The sequence below is a fragment of the Camelus ferus genome, chromosome 8 (assembly GCF_009834535.1).
Source record: "Camelus ferus isolate YT-003-E chromosome 8, BCGSAC_Cfer_1.0, whole genome shotgun sequence".
Classification (NCBI taxonomy): Eukaryota; Metazoa; Chordata; class Mammalia; order Artiodactyla; family Camelidae; genus Camelus; species Camelus ferus.
The window spans coordinates 8,269,314-8,290,969 of NC_045703.1; the positions used below are offsets into that span (position 1 = coordinate 8,269,314).

At 39.4% G+C, this 21,656-nt stretch overlaps 1 protein-coding gene across 1 annotated transcript in view; it reads right to left on the reverse strand.

Annotated features, from left to right (window-relative positions):
• Positions 1-967: 967 nt before the first annotated feature.
• RIMS1 (regulating synaptic membrane exocytosis 1) overlaps positions 968-21,656 on the reverse strand; it is a 448,078-nt gene continuing 427,389 nt past the window's right edge. Inside the window, 6 exon segments of the mRNA XM_032484440.1 lie at positions 968-3,186; positions 3,188-3,301; positions 5,385-5,524; positions 6,151-6,252; positions 8,819-8,931; positions 11,031-11,169. Of these exon segments, the coding sequence (XP_032340331.1) occupies positions 3,082-3,186; positions 3,188-3,301; positions 5,385-5,524; positions 6,151-6,252; positions 8,819-8,931; positions 11,031-11,169 (713 nt within the window). The 3' untranslated portion in view covers positions 968-3,081.

The window sequence follows — 21,656 nt, forward strand, 5'->3', positions numbered from 1 at the left end:
AGGTGGAGACTCGATCACAACAGTTACTTTGCCACATTGCAACATGAAAGGAGTACTTCCTAAGTATGGTGAGGGGGATGACTGTGAGATATACGAACACACTTTTGGAGAAGAAAAATATATCGTGGAATTATGAAAACCAAATTAGGGGTTGGGGATTAACAGAACACATTACTATCTGTAAAACAGATAAACAACAAGGACCTACTATATAGCACAGGGAACTATAGTCAATGTCTTGTAATAATATATCATGGAAGAGAATCTGAAAATATAAAGTACCCATGTATGTGTATGTGTAACTGAATCACTTTGCTGTACACCTGAAACTAACATTGTAAATCAATTACACTTCAATAAAAAATTAAAAAAGAAAGCCAATAAATTTTAACATGTTTCTTTTAGAGACTCATCTATTATCTCTGAAGATGTATTTATCCTTTAAGATTCTACTGAAGACTGTTTAACGTGTTGCTTGGTTTGTTACGTCGACCTGCACTAAGTCAAGGTCTGACAGATAAGTCAGGGGCTCAGAAGCGACCAACGGAGATCTGAGCCAGATGCTTTGATGAGACACACAGGAATTCATATTTTGATAGGTCACATACCTCGAAATGATTTGGCACTTGGACAATGGTGTTGTCTTGTTTATCAGCGCACTTAAACAACAGCAGAAGAAAAACCTTCCATGTGGTTCTTACTGAGATTTATTGTTTTTAGTAATGCCACTTTTCAGAAGTAAGAGTCATGTGCTCACTCAGACAGGCTGACAAAGTGAAAACTCATACGTGATGCAAAGTACCCTTTGGGCCATAGGTTAGGACATAAATCATGCAGTGACATGTCCAGCCCAGAGTCCGCAGCAGACAACAAACCCCGCCACCCTTCCTGTGACCCGGCTCCCGTCTGGCACCACGGGCCCCACCATGGATATCTGGCAAAGCACAGAACACATATGGCTACCAACTGACATGAAAAGTAAATTTTATTAAACATGTTTACATACATGAGTTGGAAGTTCATTTAAAAGCACGGGGGGTGGGGTGTTAAGACAAGTGGTCAAAATAGAAAGATACTACCCAATTGGAATCTGTTGCTCGTTGGCCACTAAGACAGAACGGAATCTAGTAGAAGTGCACCAGTGCCTCAGTTCCTCCTGCTCAGCATGGTGAGTCGTGGTCGATCTGTGCCCCGCGGAGAGATGGGCAGGTGATTCTGGCTTGTGTAAATAATAAAGAATTCACTTGGTGCAGGCAGTATGTCTATGGATTGAAACCTAGTGTGTGTATACAGTGTCTACATGTGTTACGGCCCCACAGTAGGAATCTACACCAAAATATTTATTAGAAGGAATTTGGTCCATACTACATCACGGTTTCCAGAGGGTAAAAAATAAAGTCCATCTATAGACATTTCACCCCAGACTCACAGACCGAGTCCGGTTGGCTAAAACCTGCAAAATGTCTATAACAAAAATGGATGGCTTAGATTTCTTGGTTATTTCAGGAGAGTAATTAACGAGCAAACTGTACATGTACATGCAACATACAAGCTGGCCTATGTGGAACTAACATACGTTATTAAATAACCTTTTGTTTCTTTTTTCTTTCTTTCTTTCTTTTTTTTTTTTTTTTTTTTACAAAAAAACATGCATGCAGCTTTGAACAGTTCCCAGTCATGCTGCTCTATTTGTGGAACCACAAAAGTTGAGTCACTCGTAAAAGGAGGGATTGCGGATGGATGCCCCTGCAGAGCCTACAGCGGGTAGCACACGGACAGACGGTCACGAGGGAGCTCAAGGCCGAGAAAAACTCAGATGGAGCAAATGCAAATGGAAATGTGACTTTGTTTTATTCCCCCACCCACCCGCCCCAGAAAAGTAAGATCCTTTGCATTAAAAAATCAAGCTTTGTGCTTGCAACGATCTCAAAGAAATGTAAACTAAAATTTGATAAAAATGTGAGTTTAGTGCAGAATACGTCAACTGGAATTTCCAGTGGAATACTGAATGGCTCAGACCATGCTCTTTCCAGGACAGGTGGTGTGTCTACAATGAGACATGGCCCAGAAGCCTGGGACAGCGGACAGTGTCTTAAGCTCTAATTCATTTCTAGTCACCACTTTGGGAAGTCAAACATATGGTTTATACACATGAGCATGTACTTTTTTTTTTCTTGGATATCAGGAAGGAGAAGGCATTATGAGGAGTGTTTCTGAAGTACAATTATGTGTTAATTTTAGTTCCCAGCACTAGCCACTGACCGACTTCTGTAAAAGTCTTCCATGCAAAACAGTGGAGAACATAAAATACCGTTGCAGAATGCAAAAAGATATGCTCTTCATTCAAAAAAAGTGACTCTGTGATTTATTTGTTTTTGGAAGATAACTTTCTGTTATCTGGGTTTCTCCACATAAGACTTTGAAGAACAATAAAAGGAAAACCAGCAAAACCCCTGCTTGGCCTCACCTTGTCCTTACACATGTTGGGGAGATGCTGCAGAGACCACTTCAGCCCTTTTTTTTTTTTTTTTTTTTGGTGCTTTTGGAAAAAGAAAGAAAGGGTCTCTGGAAACATTACGAGGCCTTATCATGACAGACGAAAACCAGTGGCAATCACAAATACAGTGAAAAACAAAACAAAACAAAACAAATCAAGAAAGCAAAATCAACAAACACCACACGAATAAACAAAAATTTCTCAAACATCAGGGAAGTAACACTGCTTGTGGTTTGTGCAGAAACACGTAAAATATAACTTTTCAGGGAGGGAGAGTTTCCAGTTTGTTCAATCTGGGGTGTCTGCATGTGTGTGTGTGAATTTGAGGTTTCCTCTCTTTCTTTGTTAGAAGCAACAGTGATTCTCATGAGCACATTGACTCTTCCTGTCATGTGATAGACTGCCTTGTTCTGTCCTACGAAGCCAGGTTTGAAACAACGATTGGGACATAGTATTGAAAAACTACCACAGGCAAAACACAAGTTGATTGTCTGTCTCCAACAATGCTTTGATCATGAAATATCTGGTTCAGATTATTATCCTGAAAGATAGAGTCTGACTGGACCGACTCTGGTGTGAGTTCACTAGGATCGGATGCAGGGAGGCCCAGTTGAACTTTCCAGAGATGATTGAGAAGCCCGGCGGGTCAGGGGAGTGAGGGTGGGGTCGACTAGTGATGACGGTGGAAACTAATTTGTACCAGCCGATGACCATACTGGACAGATCGAGCTCTTCCAACAAGATCTGAGCCACACCCATAAAGCATTTATGGTCCATTCTGCCATAGTCTCCCCAGACAATCACCTGCAGAGACAGAGAAAGCAATGACACCAGAGCTTCTCTCTCCTTCACATTTGAAGAGTGGACAGCAAACTCTTCAGGGAGGTTTAGATTGGGAGGGGTAGATTGGGAGTTTGGGATTAACAGATACACACTACTACTGCATATAAAATAGATTAACAACAAGGCCCTCCTGAATAGCACAGGGAGCTATATTCAATTTCTTGTAATAAACTATAATGAAAAAGAATATGAAAAAATATATATGTATGCATGTATATGTACAAGTGAATCACTTTGCTGTGCACCTGAAACTAACATTGTAAATCAACTACACGTCAATAAAAAATAAGAATTAGAGGAAAAAAAAGTGGGCAGTCGGGGAAGGAGAGGAAATTAATACAACTAAGAATAAGGAGGCATAACAGATAAAAAGATACTAGCATTCAGGTGCTCGAAGAGAAACACACAATCCTTTTTTAGATTTGATGGAATGTGAATAATATTTCCCCGGTCAATGAAAGGTATTACCTAAAGAAACTATGTTAAAAAATAAATACACAAATTTATTTATATATAAATTCAACACCTTTTTTAGCAACTACTACCTAGTAAGTAATGAGCAGGGCCACAGAGAATTTAAAATTAAATTTGATTAATTAAAATTAAATCAATTAAAATGTATTAAGTTAATTAAACTAAAAATTAAATGAATTAATTTTAAAAATTAATTAAAATTGAATTAATTTAATAAATGTTTAATTAAAATTATAATTAAAAATTAAAGTTTTTGCAAGCTAGCAGGGCGAAACCACCCAAGTCAGTGTCGATGGAGTGTGTGTATGTCAGGGTATGTTTAAAGAATGAGACTACTCATTAAATTTCTTTTACACTATGGACTTATTAGTGAAGGTGCAGCTTGACGATAATGGTAAGCTGGTGCCTTTTGAGGAACTGCCTGACAATTCTGACTTGCTCAGAAGATGAGTAAGTCAGTGAGCTCACCAACAGTGACCACAGTCTGAGTCGACTCCCTTGATGTCAGACCCACAGTCCATTCCACTTAATCCCAGGTTCTAGTTCTAATCTGTTCATTCCCCATAGAGGGTCGCAAATGAACTCATTCACCTGCTTGACCCAGGCAGGGATGGTGAATCCTGGCTTTTTCAATTTACTGAGTAACTTTGCCAAATGATTTAATCCTTGTGATCCTCAGATGGCATCTTTGAGGTGGGGATAATGGTGGTCAAAACATTTAGAAAAGGTTATGTATGTTAGCAGCTAACAATGTATCTGATGTTCAGCCAGTCCTGAATATCTGCTGGTCTTTTCCTTCCTCTTTACAGCTCTCGTCTGACACCTGGTAATGCTCAATGAACTATTTTTAGCATCAGCTGCCTTGATATATGTACATATGTATCAAGAAGAGGGAAGGGGTGGGAAATAGAGAAAAAGGAGAGGAAAGTGAAAATAAAAATCTTGTTTTTTGCTTGTCTACCAGACATTTTTTGTGTGGGTTTTTTTTTAACATTTTTGGGGGGTCACTTTACAATGTTGCATCAATTTGTGGTGTATGACATACTGTTTCAGTAACACATATACATATGTGTATTCTTTTTCATGTTCTTTTTTATTATGGGTCACTACAAGATATTGAATATAGTTCCCTGTTCTATACAAAAGAAACTGTTGTTTATCTCTTTTATATACAGTAGTTTGTATCTGCAAATCTCCAACTCCCAATTTATCCTCTCCCACCCCCTTCCCCCTGGTAACCATAAGTTTGTTCTCTATGTCAGTGAGTCTCTTTCTTTTTTTGTAAATAAGTTAATTTGTGTCTTTTTTTAAGACTCCGCATGTAAGTGATATCATGGTATTTTTCTTTCTCTCTCTGGCTTACTTCACTTAGAATGATGATCACGGCCACCAGGTATTTTTAACATTACACACTATTTGGATAGTAAATTAACATTTTTTTTCTACTCAAGGATCTTATACTATGTTTCTCTGTACTGAAGTTTACTCTCTTTGTGTTTGACCATCCTTCAGTGTTTATATAAATAATGTGCCTATTACAATGCAAACATTTAAACAAGCTATTACTGACCTGAAGGACTTTACCCTGGGGACTTTCGTCAAAAACCAGGGACTGTTGATACAAAGGATCAAGGGTTTTTCTTGCAATTCTTGTCTTCTTCTTGGCTATGCACGCCCCATTTTCCAAAAGGTATACTTTGACATATGGAGCTGAAAAAGGTAACATTGACATGTAAGAAGTTAATGCCTTAAGTTAAATTGATTTTATTACAAGTGCTTTATGAGAGTAGAGATGCTTATGGAGAGTTTCCCACTGATTATTTAAATCACTTAAAAATGTCAGTGCTTCATAAATTCTGTCCCTTAAAACCCATATGTTAACCACAAATGCTACTTTCCTCATTTCAAGTAAATGCATGCAAAATTATCATAAGATTTTGACTGACTTAGTTTATGACTGGCAACGTAATAAAGGTTTGTCTTAAAGCTCTTTTTATATCTAAAAGCTCATCCTTTTTACGATTAGAACTCAGTTTTTTTCCCTGAATGTGTAAATGTGCAGCAAAAATAACTGACACACGGTAAGAAGCAGTCATAACTAAACTCGTCTTAGTATGACAATGCTTCTCCTAAGACTTTCTGACAATGATTGTGCAAGGAAAACCCAGGTCCACTTTTATACAATCAACATAGAAAACATAGAAAAGCTGCCTTTTTAATCAATCAGATAATGCAGAACAGAGCACATGAAAGTCAAAGGCAGTGAATGTTTTGAGTTTTTGCCTTTTTGCCCATGTAGGATTCTCTCATAGAAATTCAGTAAGACCGCTCCTTACCAGGTGTAGATTTGGAACCAGGTTTTTGTGTGAGGCTCCGTGCTCTAATAACTTCAACTTCTAATTGGCCCTTTTTATCTTCCATTCCGATCTGTATATCACCTGTGAGTGGAGGGGAAGCAGAATGTTTTCAGCTTCTTTGCCGTTACAGGCGGTTAAAAAAAGAGAGGTCCGTAACAGACTCCAAAGTACGATTTTTTTTTTCTTTCGCTGCTTCCAAATCAGGTTTTGAAATGTTTCTCTTCCCTTTTCTGATACTCGTCCAACTTATATAAGTTGCTTAATTATAATAATGCTGAAATATTTAAGTGATTCCTGTACTCACCAGAAGGATCCTTGATGTCATCTGGTGTATAATACTTCTTAATAAAAAAGTGTCATTATCTGTATTTCCATTATTTAGAGAAACTCATCATTAATGTTTTGGTAAATATCTTAGTAATTTCATATGTTCTTCCCTCCTCATCTCCCTCTCTTCTTTCCTTCCTTCCACCTTTATCTGTCTGTCTGTCTGTCTATCTATCTATCCATCATCTATCTACCCAGTCCCCACAGCCCACTAAGAATGTTATTACAATATGTCTACTTTTTGCCAATCTGACACTCAAAAAGTTATAATTAGCGTTTTTTGATGATGAGGGAGGCTGAACATATTTCTAAATATTTTCAATTTTTATTCCTTCTTATGTATTGCCTGTTCATGTCCTTTGCCCATTTTTATAAGTTGTTCAGCTTTTTCTGAAGGATATGATACTTTATTCCTGAAAATGTTGAGTAGGATTACTTCTAAGTTAGTTTTAGTTGGTTGAATCATCTCCATTTTCTTAGTTGGGAATTCCTTTTATTTGCCCAGTTCATTGATCAACATCATGCTTCTGGATTGTTAATTAGTTTTATAATAATTCTGTTTCAGATTTTAGCTCCTGGGTTCCTTGGGGCTTTTGTTTTTGTTTTAATCACATAAATACATGGTTTAAAGAATCAAACTGTTTGTAAGACTTGTTATTAGTATGAAATATTCCAGCCTCTCTCTGTCTCAACATCTTGCCTTCCAAAGGCCCCTGCTTTCAAAATTTTTAATATTTTAACCAATTCATTTTTTACTTTTTGGCATTTGCATCCCTATCTCTAAATACTATACTTGTAAGATAGCTTCCTTTTTTTTTTTTCCTTCAGTTTTGGGTACTATTAGTGACTTCTAATTTCACTCTCTCTCACTGTCTTCCTACCCCCGCTGTATACTCGACATCTTCTGTCATCGCATCCTCCCACTATTAATATTTATATTATGACTATGTAACATTGCTTATAGCTGAGTGAACCGGAATACTGTGATCATTTCCCATTTCTAGGACACTCTTCCTTTTCCCCACACCTAAGAAGTGTCTTTTAAAAAGCATTCGCCTACATCTTTATGCCCGTGTCACGAGTTCCACCCCTCACTCTCTCCTGGTTGTCTACCTCTTCCATTAGGCGTTCTATAGATTTTATCTTATGACTGGGACATGCTACAGTTTGGACAAGATGGCTTTTAAAGGTGCTGAAGCTGTTCTCTCCACATTTTCCTTCACTACCATTTTGGGTAACTCAGTCATGTCTCTATTGTACTGAAGCATTTATTTACTCGATCTCATAGTCCTCTTTCAGTTCACAGTTTTTTAAGTTCACTTAGTTCATTTTGGGGAAGTAGATCCTCTAATAGCTTTCTGAGCAATGATGGGAATGAGGAAAACATTTTGAGACTCTTCTTGTCTGAGTATGTATTCATTCCAGCCTCAAACTTACTTGATGATTTAGCTGCCTGTTGTACTCAAGGTTGGAAACCACCTGATCCTCAGAATTTAAGATGATGCTGAGTAGTTTTCTGGCTTCCAGTATTATGCTTGAAGAGTCCAATGAGAATCAGATTTTTAATAGTTTGTACAGGATTATTTTTCTCTTAGGAAACTTTCAGGAGTTCCTATTAATCTCTGGTGCTGCAAAATTCCGTGATGATGTCCTTGTGTTGAACTATTCTTACGCATTTTGCTGAGTTCTCTCTGGGTCCTTTCAAGCTGGAATCTCATGTCCATTCAGGGAAACATTTATTGCACATGTTACATAAAATTTTCTCAATTCATCATCTTTTTAAACCATCATTTATGGTATATTTTGCCAGTAGAAATTTTTGATTTATCTGCCTCTGGGTTGGAAGTTCTGTCCCACTCCAAAAGTACAGAAACAGTAATGTTTCTCAGTATTTTCTAATGTCTTTCTTCACCCCCTGTTTCTCTTTTACAATTGAGTCCAAAATATTATTTTTTTAAGTTCTGACGTAGGGAGGTAATTTTCTTATTATTTTTTTTTTGCATCAACACTATGCCAACATCCTTTACTAGATAAACCATCATTTTTTCCACACTATAAAGTGCTACCCTTCTCCTCCATTTGGATCTACTGTAGACTTTCTATCTTAACAGAATTTTGAGAATTCAAAGATTGACGCCTAACTTCATTCATTTTGCGTAATGTCTCGTTAGAAAAATGCATTAGAAATCAGATTAGTCCCTTGAACCCAACAATACCTAAGCTAACATGTTGCTTCTCGCTTGTATTCCTATTCTGCTACTTTTAAGTGATCTTGTCAACCACGAAACATCAGTTTCCCCACAGAGAAAATGATTCTTACCCATCGCAGGGGTGGCGAGGGTTTGGCGGCCAACAAGCTGGGCTGGTCCCAGTCCATCAAGAAAGTCGCTGAATTGACTATCCGCTGCTAGCCGTACTCCAGGGAATATCAAGCTATGAGCAAACAGACATACATTAAAACACTAGATCTCCTGGAATTCTTTTCAACAGTTTCCATTAGACTACTAATTCGGATTGTGTATTACACAGTGCTTAGGCAATCAGTTCACTTACTGATTCTCGGCAATGCCTCTGAACCAAGCATCTGAGGCTCAGCGCTGATGGAGAAAAGGTCTAAACTGTCAGTGGAAGACCCACCGTTCTATCCAGGAGGCCCCGTGTAGTTTCTAATGTAGTAAATTTTCTGGACACTTTACAGATACAAACCCCTACATAAATGTCTCACTGAGATAAGATATTCGATATGAATTTTTACATCATGAACTACATAATTACTCATGAGCATCAAGTAACATGAGTGCTAAGTTTTAAAAAGCGGCCAGTAATTTTTTAAAATAAATATGATAGCCTCGTTCAAATCCTTATTTCCAAACCAAAATGTTTAATTTCATTTGTGGGTGAACTAAAATTTCATGTCATCTGAGATTTTTAATTAGTTCAAATAGAAATGAACCGGTTAAAGTATGTCTGTTTCTCACCACACCTCAGCTGCCTGAAACCCCTAGGCTGCACCCTCCTCCCCCAGAGCAGGGACTGTGCCTGTTTGCTGATGTTCCCTGGTAACAGGAACCAGGCTGGCTACATTGCTGGGCTTCAGTAAGTAGTTTTTGGAATAAACAGATTTCTACAAAGATTGATGGCTTCCCGTGTGCTTTCACACATATTTCTTCACAATGAAAGGAATGAGACATGGTATCTGTTTTGATCCCATTCAGAGACTATAAGATAAATCAATGAGAGGATAAGTGGCTTATCCATGGTGGAGGTAAATATTACCGGATTTGTTAACTGTCTTTTTCTAGGAAGCACTATATAAATATTTATTACTATTATCAGTGGGTTTTTTTGTTTTTTATTGAAGTATATAGTCAGTTTACAATGTGTCAATTTCTGGTGTACAGCACAGTGATTCAGTCATACTGAATTTGTTACTTGTCTTATCAGAAAATAACGCCTCCAATCTTATTTGCACATGGCTTTGACATCTCAGCAGATACTGGTTTTTCATCAGCAAGTTTAACTCCATAACATGCCTGCTGAGTTTTGTTCTTAGCTATACCTTGCTGGGAGTATGCACACCAGCCACTTCATCACATAAAGGGACTCACAAGTTTCAGGAACAGGAAAGTAGATTGTGAACATTAACTTGGCATAATTTTATTTCATTTTTGGAACAAAATAGAAAAATGCCAGTAAAATAAAATCAGCGATTCATATTAGATTGGTAAAAGATACCTGAATGGTAAGAAATAAGTAATGATGGAAAACTTGTGCAAGGTCAATCCCAAGTAATTTACTGCAGAATAATAATTACTTATTTGTAAGCTCTATCAGCTCTGTAAAAGTTCAGTAGGAACAGAGAAATTCTCAAGCATAGGAAAATGCAGGTTTTCTGCAGGGCATATGTGAAATGGTAAAAAGTAAACAGAACAAAAATCTAATTACATATATTTTTTACAATAAATTCATTTCAGAATTAACTAAAATGCTTTAATCAGAAAAACAATGAAGGAGATAGATCCTGGGCTTTTCCCCTAAGGTAAAATTGAATTAGTGATGTTTTAAAAACAAGACAATTTAAGTGGTTATTATGAGATGGTTAGACTTACAACAACTTAGAGCCCAAACAGTTTGGAGAAAAGTAAGAATATGGGAAATTAGCTCCTTATTTCTAGATTTTAATTCAGATTTTGACAACCGAGCCAGATAGTGAATTTTTCATAGTGAAAGAATCCATTAAGTATGGCATTTCTACAATAAGCATCCAGGAATGGACTTTTCTGAGCTCTTCTGGATGACAGAATTTAGTTATGCTTGTTGACCCACCATTTCTTCATCCTTAAAAGTGTGCCTGACCCGGTGCAGAGGTGTGTCCTTGTGTGTGTGTGCCCTAAGAGGTTAGGGTGTTTGCGGTTGAGCTTCTGGTTAAATAAAGAAGCTGTGTGACCACCCCTGGTGGCCTTGGCATTCCATTTGTGACCCCGTGATGGGTCCTTGGCCCTAAGCCATAGGGATACGCTGACGTCACTTACTTTCCCTCGGAGCTGTAGCTGTTGATGCTGCCGTCAGTGGACTCCCGACTGGGCTGCCGCACCATCTTCCTCATCTCCGCTGCCATGCCTGTCTCTGTACTTCTCTGGATGGTACTTTTTAACTTCTTGTGGCCTGACTCTGACGGGAGAGAGTGAAAGAAACTCTAAGTTTGTCTTAGACAATTTCCCCCCTGGATAGCGACTGATTCTGCAAATACAAAAATAGCTCATGAAGCATGGAATTACAAATTTACTCAGAAAAACGGCATCTAGGAGAACAATCTGATGACTTAAATCTCTTTGCCAAAGTCGGCTTTGGCCAAGGAGGGTAGCAGCAGAAGGCAGAAACCTGCTCAGATCCAGAGACTGCCTGAAACTCAGTGAACCAAGACGAGCCCACTGAGTTACTCCTACGGAAGTCGTCAACGTCCGTGAAACGCTGGATTTTGCACTGAGCCATTATGTGGAACCTAATTCATTTCCCCTAATCTGAAACACTCCAAATGTGCAGGGAACAGATCTAAATCAGTGGGTCACGTCCTTTAAAGAAGAGGCACTTGGATCCCAACATGAAAAACACCACTGTTTTGGTACCACTGGGTATCTGCAGGTCTCACAGAAAGAGCAGTCTTGTATTTAATGATTTTTGCAACACCTTAAATACACGATCTTGTGGAAGGCGCCACAGAGGTTACATATGTAGATTATCTCAATTCCAAGACTACACAGCTCTGCACAACATTTCGACTCAGCTGCAGGACTTCTGACCGGCAGTTGTAGGGGTGAGCATGTCTGCACCGTGATTGATCTTGGCTAACCATTTTCCTGATAAAACTCTAAGTTCAGAGCCACTCCCTTGGGCCCCTTTGAAAGGCGCTAGCCAGCATCCTCATCATAGCACGGATATGGAAAATTCTAAAACATTTATTTGATTAGAACAAAATTAAAAGGTTAGCCAGACTGTTAGACTTTTCCCACCTGACATGATTTTTCTCTCTACCCATTCTATCTGCATTTCTTGTTTTCTTTCTTTTTTTTCACATAGTATCCTTTAATACTCATGAGTAATATATGAAAATGTTCTATATACATAACCACATACATAAACTACATATATATACACATAAACTTCTCAGTCTTCATATAACCCCTGTGAAGAAGATGCCCTCCAAACACGCCCAAATAAACCCCATGAAAGCTGCATGTCTTCCTCTGTTTTGGTCACCTTTTGTTAACCGTCTGATAAGACATTAATCAGTTATCCTATACAGACTCGGTGCTGAATAATCGCTACATAAGAGCCATGCTGATTTCATAAAAGTGTAAATTCGAAGATGTCACTCCTGTGCTCAAGATTTTGTAATGGTTTATCATCAAAATTAAAAGAAAATCAACTTATGACAGCACTATTTACAATAGCCAAGAGATGGAAACAACCTAAATGTCCACTGACAGATGACTGGATAAAGAAGCTGTGGTACATTTCTACAATGGAATACCACTCAGCCATAGGAGAGAATGAAATAACGCCATTTGCAGCAACATGGATGGACCTAGAGATCGTCATTCTAAGTAAAGTAGGCCAGAAAGAGAAAAAAAATTACCATATGATATCACTTATATGTGGAATCTAAAAAAAAAAAAAAAAGACACAAATGAACTTATCTACAGGATAGAAACAGACTCACAGACATAGAGAACAAATTTGTGGTTTTTGGTGGGGAAAGGGGAAGGGAGTGGGGAAGGATGAATTGGGAGTTTGAGATTTGCAGATACTAACTACTATATATAAAATAGATAAACAACAAGTTTATACTGTATAGCACACAGAACTCTATTCAATATCTTGTACTAATCCTATAATGAAAAAGAATATGAAAAGGAATATATGTATGTGGATGTATGACTGAAACATTATGTTGTGCACCAGAAACTGACACAACATTGTAAACTGACTATATTTCAATTAAAAAAAAGAAAAGAAAATTCAAAACTGTTATCATGGTCTCAAAATGCCATAGATCTGGCCCCAGGCTACCTCTCAGAACTCCCCTCCCTCCACCCGACAGGGACACTGCCCTCCAGGCACACAGCCTGCCTTGCGTTTGCTTGGACCCTCCGAGGATGCTGCTGCTGGCCCCTTTCCTCACCATCTGCCCTTCTGATTTTCTTGTTCCTCCAGGGCTGTGCCCCGACACTGCCTCTTCAGAGAGGCTTGCTCTGACGCTCATTGCTCTTTATCCCTTCCCCATGCTGTAGTGTCTTCACAGCGCCACTCTACCTGCCGGTAAAGCTTTATTTGACTGTTTGTGTGTTGCTGTTTCCTCAGTTGGACTTTCCTCTCTACCAGGAGGATGATGCTGGGAGTATACCTCCCCATCATCCCTCGTGTCTAGAACAGGACTGTGAACTCGTTAACAGGACCACATCACTGGTACTAACACGCATTCTTCTTATTCCATTTAACACAATTATAATACAATACAAACATGTGTACATTTACTCTTTAGAAGATTGTACTGTTTCACTGAGTGGTTATGTGGTATCATAATTAAACCCTTTCCTTACTGATGAGCATTTGGGATGTTTCCAATTGTTATGGGAGCATTTCTATAGGATACATTTTTAGAGGTTGAAATGCTAGTAAACTGATTTAATCTTATTTGCTATCCCGAAACTGCCCTTTAGAAACATTGTAGCCATTTGCCCTCCTACCAACATTCGAGGGGATGTGACTGTTTTCCCACCTCTGGCTCCGGATTCTCTGCCTTTCCCCTTTCTGGTCTCTGTCTTGCCCACTTGGCTTACTGTAGACTGTGTACACTTACTCAAGGCGGGGATTTCATCTACAGCCACTCCGAGTGCTGTTTAATTTAGTTTGGGTGTTGATGTATGTACATCCTGTGCCTTCTTCTTAGGTGTCATTCCTTTACGAGGTCACCATGTCTGCAGCACTGTACTCTTGCATGCACACTGGCTACACCCGCCTGAGGGGCAGGGGCGAGCCCCAAGGGTGTATCACCCAAGTGGGCCAAGGGGAACTGTGACAAATGTTTACCCAAGGCAGCCTGAAGGCAGAACACCACATTCTACTGAAAATCATGAGGTTCACAGTGAGAAAAATCAGGGCAAAGTTTAAACAGTGAGAGCTACTTTAAACAGTGAGAGATGCTGTAAATTGAAGGGGACACCATTTAGAGGATCTGTGGTAAGGGGGATCAGGTTAGAGTATTTGTTCATTCAGTTTTTCATTTATGCATCCATCCATCCATCCAACAGATATTTACTGAGCACCGACCAGGTGCCCCGCACTGTTCTGGTGCTGGGAATACACAGATGAAGACCAATTTCCTGCCGCCATGATGCTTACCCATGTGTGTGTACAAGAAAGGCAATGAACAAACAAATATGTACATAATATGCGAGGTAATAAGTCTTATGGAGAAAAATAGGCAGGATGAGGGGAGTGGAGAGTGACAGGGCAGAGCAGCAATGGTTTTATTAAAAAGAGGTCAGGGTCGATACAGAGGAAGTGAGGGAACAGGCAGGTGGCACCCATGCCGGGTGGGTCCCTGTGACTGTGCGGGGGCGGCTGTGAGTGGCGTGGTCTGGAGGAGTAGCTGTCGATCAGTAGCACATGGTCCTCCAGGTTTTCTTCTGCAGTCTTTCCAGGGCTGATGTCGACTTTGGCCGGGATGCTGTGTGTGCACCTGGCAGTTGGATGCCGGATGGGGAGAGGGGCTGTTGGAACCTAACTTCTCTCGCATCTCCTAACCCCAGCTCCACATGGTTGTCACACATGACATATTGGTTCAATGAATGAAAACATTTAAAAGCCAAGAGTCTTTATTAATTTGTACTTTTTAACTGGGATATCAAATTTTCTTAAAGAAGGGTCTATCTACAGGGTGTTCTGAAATCGTTAGAGCAGTTGTTTAGCTCTTTTTATTTTTTAAATTTATTTTATTTTAGTTGATTTATGATGTGTTAATTTCTGGTATACAGCATAGTGATTCAGTTATACTTTATATATATGTATGTCCATTTTCATATTCTTTTTCATTATAAGTTGCTACAAGATATTGAATAAGGTTCTCCATTTTATACAGTAGAAATGTATTGTTTATCTATTTTATATATAGTAGTTAGTATCTGCAAATCTCGAACTCCCAATTTATCCCTTCCCACCCCCTTTCCCCGCTGGTAACCACAACTTTGCTTCTGTTTTGTAAATAAGTACATTAGTCTCTTTTTTTAGATTTCACACATAAATGTTATTATATGGTATTTTTCTTTCTTTTTCTGGCTTACTTCATTTAGTATGATAATCTCCAGGTCCATTCATGTTGCTGTAAATGACATTATTTCATTATTTTTTATGGCTGAGTAGTATTCCACTGTGTGTGTATCCACACACAGAGTGGATATCTATCTATCTATATCTATATATTGATATATATATAGGTTATTGAACTTTCTTTTATACTTATTTAGTTTAGTTTTCTGAATTTGAATAATCCTTTTTTTAATTTTAAAGTTTGTGTTTTAGTCCTTCTGAAGGTGGGAAACATGGACAGATTCCTCGGTCTTATCTTATTCAATGTTAGTAAATATTCAATGCAAAGAACACTGATGCACTCAACAATTTGATAAAGGCCCAGGTAACAGCTGGATAAACAATTCCAGCTGTGGATTTGTCTTACTTATATTCATAGGGGCTTTAATATTACCTGGAATGCAAGGGTTGGAGGGAACACTGTTTGATAGATGTGGACACTGTACGTCTGGAGAAGCATCGTTCATGCAACGAATACTTGTTCAACACTCGCACTGGTCCTTGCCTTTTCTAGATGCTGGTGATACATCAATAAACGCAACAGACAAGAATCTCTGCCCGAGTGGAGCTTACATTCTAGTGAATACAGTGACTGCTCACTGTTGCCCTCCTGAGCGGCAGAAGCTGGGCTGCTGGATTAGAAACCTGATTTTCTTTTTCTTTTTCTAGAGGGGAGTGATATTTCGGTTTATTTATTTATTATTTTTATTATTATTATTTTTAATGGAAGTACTGGGGATTGAACCCAGGACCTTGCGCATGCTAAGCATGAACTCTACCACTGAGTTATACCCTCCCCCCAGAAACCTGATTTTCTGAACCTCAGTTTTGTGATCATTCCATTATTTCACAGTTTAGGAAAACACAGAATCTGATCTCATTCATTTTAAACATAGAACAAGAGTTTAGCTACATAGATATCGTCATGTATACATTTATGGATGGGGTTACAACTGCACTTGAAAACTTCAAAAGCCACATCCATTCTAACACAGGAACAAGTGTGTATAATTATTTCTCCATGCTGTAATTACAGCATAAATTGGTTACATAAATGTAATTTTTAATATCAGTATAATGTATTAAACCATTAAATATCAGAAAACAGTTACATTGGTAAAGGACACCACTGTTACTTAACAGTCATTTGCATCCACTGAAGAGTCATTAATCTGATCAAGACACGAAGTCAACTGTCAAATTATATCATGAAACCTTTGACCTGATACCGCTGTTCCAAGTATTATACAAAGAACAAAAGGATTAGAAAACTAGTATATTTTAAGAGTCTATATTCACAAACACATAAAAATTAGTATGGTCCATAATATTTGAAGACAATATCCCCCTGCTTTGGAAGAACAAACTCTCTCTTAAAGAATTTTCCGACGTGTACCATATTTACACATGAACTCTTTATCTCTTTCCATATTTAGAGATGTTGGATTGAGAAACACCCGACTGACTTATTAATTCATTCTGTGAATACTTATTAAGCACCAAGTACCTATAATCTGATAGACATCGTTCTAGGTGTCGGGGCTACAACAGTCACAAGACAAGACGGCACATACAATAAACGACTAGAGCAAGGAAGTTAACATGATAATTTTAGACATTGATCATCATCTTAAAAAAAAGAAAGAAGAGACGGTCTCACTAGAGTGAGTTACTTTCCATCAGCTGGGCAGGGAAGGCCACTTCTGAGAAGGTAAAGAGGAAGGCCACCACAAGAAGGTCTGAAGGAAGGATGCTCCAGGCAGAAGGAGCAAGTGTCAGACCCTGGGGAGTGACTGACATTGCTTGGCTTGTCTGAGAAGCTGGGAAGACCGGGGGGAGCAGCCCCGCTGGGCAGCAACTGATTCCATCCTGAGTGTGATGGGAGAGCCAAGGGGAGAGTCATGAGCTGATTTCCATTCTCTGGGGGTCACCCTAGCTACTGGGTGGAGAAGGAATTTTAAGAACCAGAGTAGAAGAGGCAGAAGACCTGGAAAGCGACTTTCCTCCCTAAGGAGAGAGAGATGGTGGCCGAGGTTAGGGGAGCAGCGGTGGAGATAAGGGAGGGGGGCTTTGATTACATTTCAAAGTGGAGCTGGCAGTCCTTGTTCTGTCAGATGTGTAAGTGGTTCAGACAAAAAGAAGAAATCAGGGGGAGGGTAGAGCTCAGGGGTAGAGCATGTGCTTAGCATGCATGAGGTCCTGGGTTCATTTTCTGTTAAAAAATTAAAATAAATAAACCTAATCACCCCCCAAACAAACAAACAAAAAGAAGAAATCAGTAACTTTAAGGTTTTTAGTTAGGATAACTGGCTGAATGATCGCATCACTTGCTGGAAAGGGAGAGGGACTCATTGTGGGTGGTGGAATTTACGAGATCTCTTGTGGACGCCTGAGGGGCTCCCTAAATAGCCGTGTGCAGAGCAAAGCAGGAAGAATGTGTCTGAGTCAGGACATGAGGGACAGGTCAGGGCCCCAAACTGATGGGAAGGTAGACAGACAGACAGACAGACAGATAGAAAGACAGACAAGATATATTGGCAGGCAGATGGAATAAAAATCTATGGTATCAAGTGTAACAGGGAGGGAGTACAGAGATTAAAGGAGGAGGCAGAATGGAGCCAAAAACAACTCTATATTTAGAGGTCCAGGAAAAAATCAAGACTGTTAAGCAGTCTACAGCTTAGAAGGGAAGGCCATTTAAGGTACAGAAAAAAATAGGTAAGTGTCATTGTGCAGAAATCAGAAGAATAAAGCGTTTCAAGAAGTAAGAGAATTAAGTGTTGATCACTACTCAGAATTTTAGTAAGAAACAGGCACACAGAGGTGTCATCACTCGGCTCCACTGGGATCACTGATTTCGAGGGGAGTAGATCTGGTGAAGGAGTGGGCGGGAGCCTGAGGGGAAGGACCAATCAGAAGAGAGCACGAGAGAGGAGGCAGTGGAGCAGCCTAGGACCATCAGTAGAAGGTCTGCAGCGATGGAGACTGAGAATTTGGAGAGTCACAGCGGAAGAGGGGAGGTGGTCTATTTTTTAAGATGGTTGATATTAGAGCCTGTTTCTATGCATGTGGGAATCAATCAATGCAAAGGGTGAAACGCAACAGTTTTAGTCTAATATTATTGGCGGGAGAGGTGGATAATGATACCTAATGTCTGACAAATCATCTTTCCATCAAAGCTGTCTCTAATGCCAAATGAAGAGTCAATTCCATCCACTAACTGGATAAATCAGTAAAGAATATCACCTAATTGATTAAACAGTTTGGGTCCAAAAGATAAACGTAATAATGTCCTATTAACTCACAAGGAGAAACTACATGGTAAGTGCAACCTCCTGGTTACCCTGAAAGTAACAACTGACGTCAGTGACAAAAGTTATTTTTTTTATATACACAGCAACCAAATTCAGTTCTTTTTAAACAGAAACGTTGTGGTGGTTTATTTGATTTGTTTTGTTCATTCATTCCTTTGTTTGCTTAATCGCTGAACTATTTCCTGAGTGCTTTGGGCCAGTTCTGTACATAAAATGGAAAGGAAAGAAGCCCTGACTCCAACTGGCTTGTGGTCCAGGAGGAGAGACTGAAAAGCACAGAGTTTCATTGTGATTCAGTGCAAATGAAGCACTAAGGATTTCTTCTACACAAACTGAGCTCAGGTATTTATCTTATGTAAATTCAACAGCCTGTGTGAGGAGGAGAGAGAACAACAGTGAGGGGAGCCTGCTGTTTGCTCCACCACCAAAGCAGCAGGTAACCTGGTGGGATCAGGTGTGAGAGACACTCATCTCCTCTTCCTTTTCTTTGTTTCTGTTCCTGAAGATAATTCCAGCATTTACAGTGATCTTTAAAATCATCTGCCTATATATCCGGACGGAACTTTAAGGCAAATAGACACCTGCTATGAAATAGTGTTCATAGCAGCACTATATACAATAGCCAAGACATGGAGACAACCCAAATGCCCATCGACAGATGACTGGATAAAGAAGCTGTGGTATATTTATACAATGGAATACTATTCAGCCATAAAAAATAATAAAATAATGTCATTTGCCACAACATGGATGGATCTGGAGAAAATATCATATTATATCACTTATATGTGGAATCTAAAAAAAAGGACAAATGGACTTATTTACAAAACAGACAAGGAACAATATTCAATATCTTGTTCAATACCTATAATGAAAAAGAACATGAAAAGGAATATATGTGTGTACATGTATGACTGAAACATGATGCTGTACACCAAAAATCAACACAACATTGTCAATTGGCTATACTTCAATAAAAAAATAAACTGCCTAAAAACTACTTTCACTGGTGTGCAAACAAAGCAGCAGCAATACAGTCAAGCTGACAGCACTGACTCATGGAAAAGACCACAGGTTGGTATCCAAGGAATTTTCAAAGGAGACTAACTACACAGATGAGGAAGCAGGGACTTGTATTTTAGGCCCAGAGAACAGTAAATGTAAAGGTCCTAACATGATGAAAAGCATGGCCCCTTGAGAGAGAGACGTTTGTTTTCAGGGTGACCTGAGTTCTGTGAATGAACGGGGAATGCAGGTGCGGGAGGCAGAGCTGGGGAAGGGGCAAGGGAGGCTCGCACCAGCCCTCTGATCTGATGCTCTGAGGGTGCACAACTGGGTACCACATGGGTGGCCTTCTTTATAGACCTCAAGGTCTTGGTCTTCCCAATGCCCCTGCTATCCATGCACAGCTGTGTGTAGTGGGCGTGATGCACAAAAGGACACAGCCCCACTGTCACAGGGCTCCAGCCATCACTCCGTACAAGGAAGTCCCCAGCAGCGCTCCTCCGCTGATGTCAGGTGCTGCCAGCATTGCGGTTCCCACACAGTCGGAAACTTTTATTAGGCCGTCTGTTCTAACAGTGCTACAGTGGGGTTGTTTGGTAATTTTTAAACAAACAAACATAAATGTTCCTTTTGTGCTGGGCCAAGGTTTCTGAATATATTTTTATCCCGAGCCAGATAAGTCCAACTTGTAAAAGTTTCATAGGTCTGGAGAATATTTTTAGAAAATCACATGAGGGTTCTTTGACTTCTACGGTTTCCCTCATTTTTATTCTCCAGTTTAATCCCATCGGCCACAAAGTCCATAATTTCCTCTTCCCGTCTACCAAAGAGGTTTCTAACGAAAGATCCATAGGGGTTGAGGAGCTAAAAATAGCATCATTCAGAATCCCTTTGTGAGATGGACGGAATAGATTCCCTGGATGGTGTTTTCAGAACCTTCCAGTCTTCCCCAGAGATGTGGTTATCCTTACTCCACTCCCATAACACAAAAGAGGTCAGATGCTTTCCTTTGCTGCATCCACTTTAAGTTTTCCACAGAGAACTTAGAAAAGGGACTCGTCTATGGTGAACACTGACCTTTAGTTTTCAACCCGTCTGTGGCTAAGCGTGGTTCTTTGGTGAGAAACGCGGTATTGTTCTGAGCGACCATGATGCCTCCCAGATCAGCTGGGTCCACTCAACCACACGCGAGCTTTCCAGCCAAATGTTTGCTACTGTGACATCAATCTTTCCTCTTGCCCAGTTGGTGAAAATGTAAGAGAGGGCAAGTTCAAGATGGGCTTTTAAATAATCTGCATATGAAACTTAGTAAGGTTGCCCCCAAAATATTTCAGTAAAGAAGTCATTGAAACACACCCCTGCACTCTATCCTATTTTGGCCAAGGCCAGTAGGGAGGTGAACACTTAATTGCTGGACTTCTCAGTGGTGCCAACTGCTGGATTTCATAGCCTCAATGATTCCAAAGTGTGTCCACATGATGGCTGAATTCTGTCTCCCTTGCTCCCACCTCCCAATTCCTAGGTTGAAGTCCTAACCCACAGCCCCTTAGAATATGATGTATTTGGAGACATGAATAAACAGAGTTCCAACAATTCAAGGTTCAGAAAATCAGATGGCAGATTGATTTGACCAGAAGCAGTAAACAGATCAAACTTACATCAAGTGTGTTTCTTAATTTTTTTTTTTTTTTACTATTCTTTGTTCTAAATACGCTAATTGAAGCTGGATTTCACTTACTGAGTATAAACCTAGGATCTCCTTCCAACGTGCCATCCTGACTGTGAAAAGAAAACAATACTTCAGACTGAAACCTACAAAGAAGCAAATGGTTTACTGTATAGTTCACTTTTTCTCTTTTAAAAAAAAATTGTTTAAACTCTAGGTATTACTATTTAGGGAATCTTTCCTGTTTCAATTCCTTCCTCCCTTTCTTCTTCTTTCTTTTCTTTTCTTTTCTTTTCTTCTTTCTT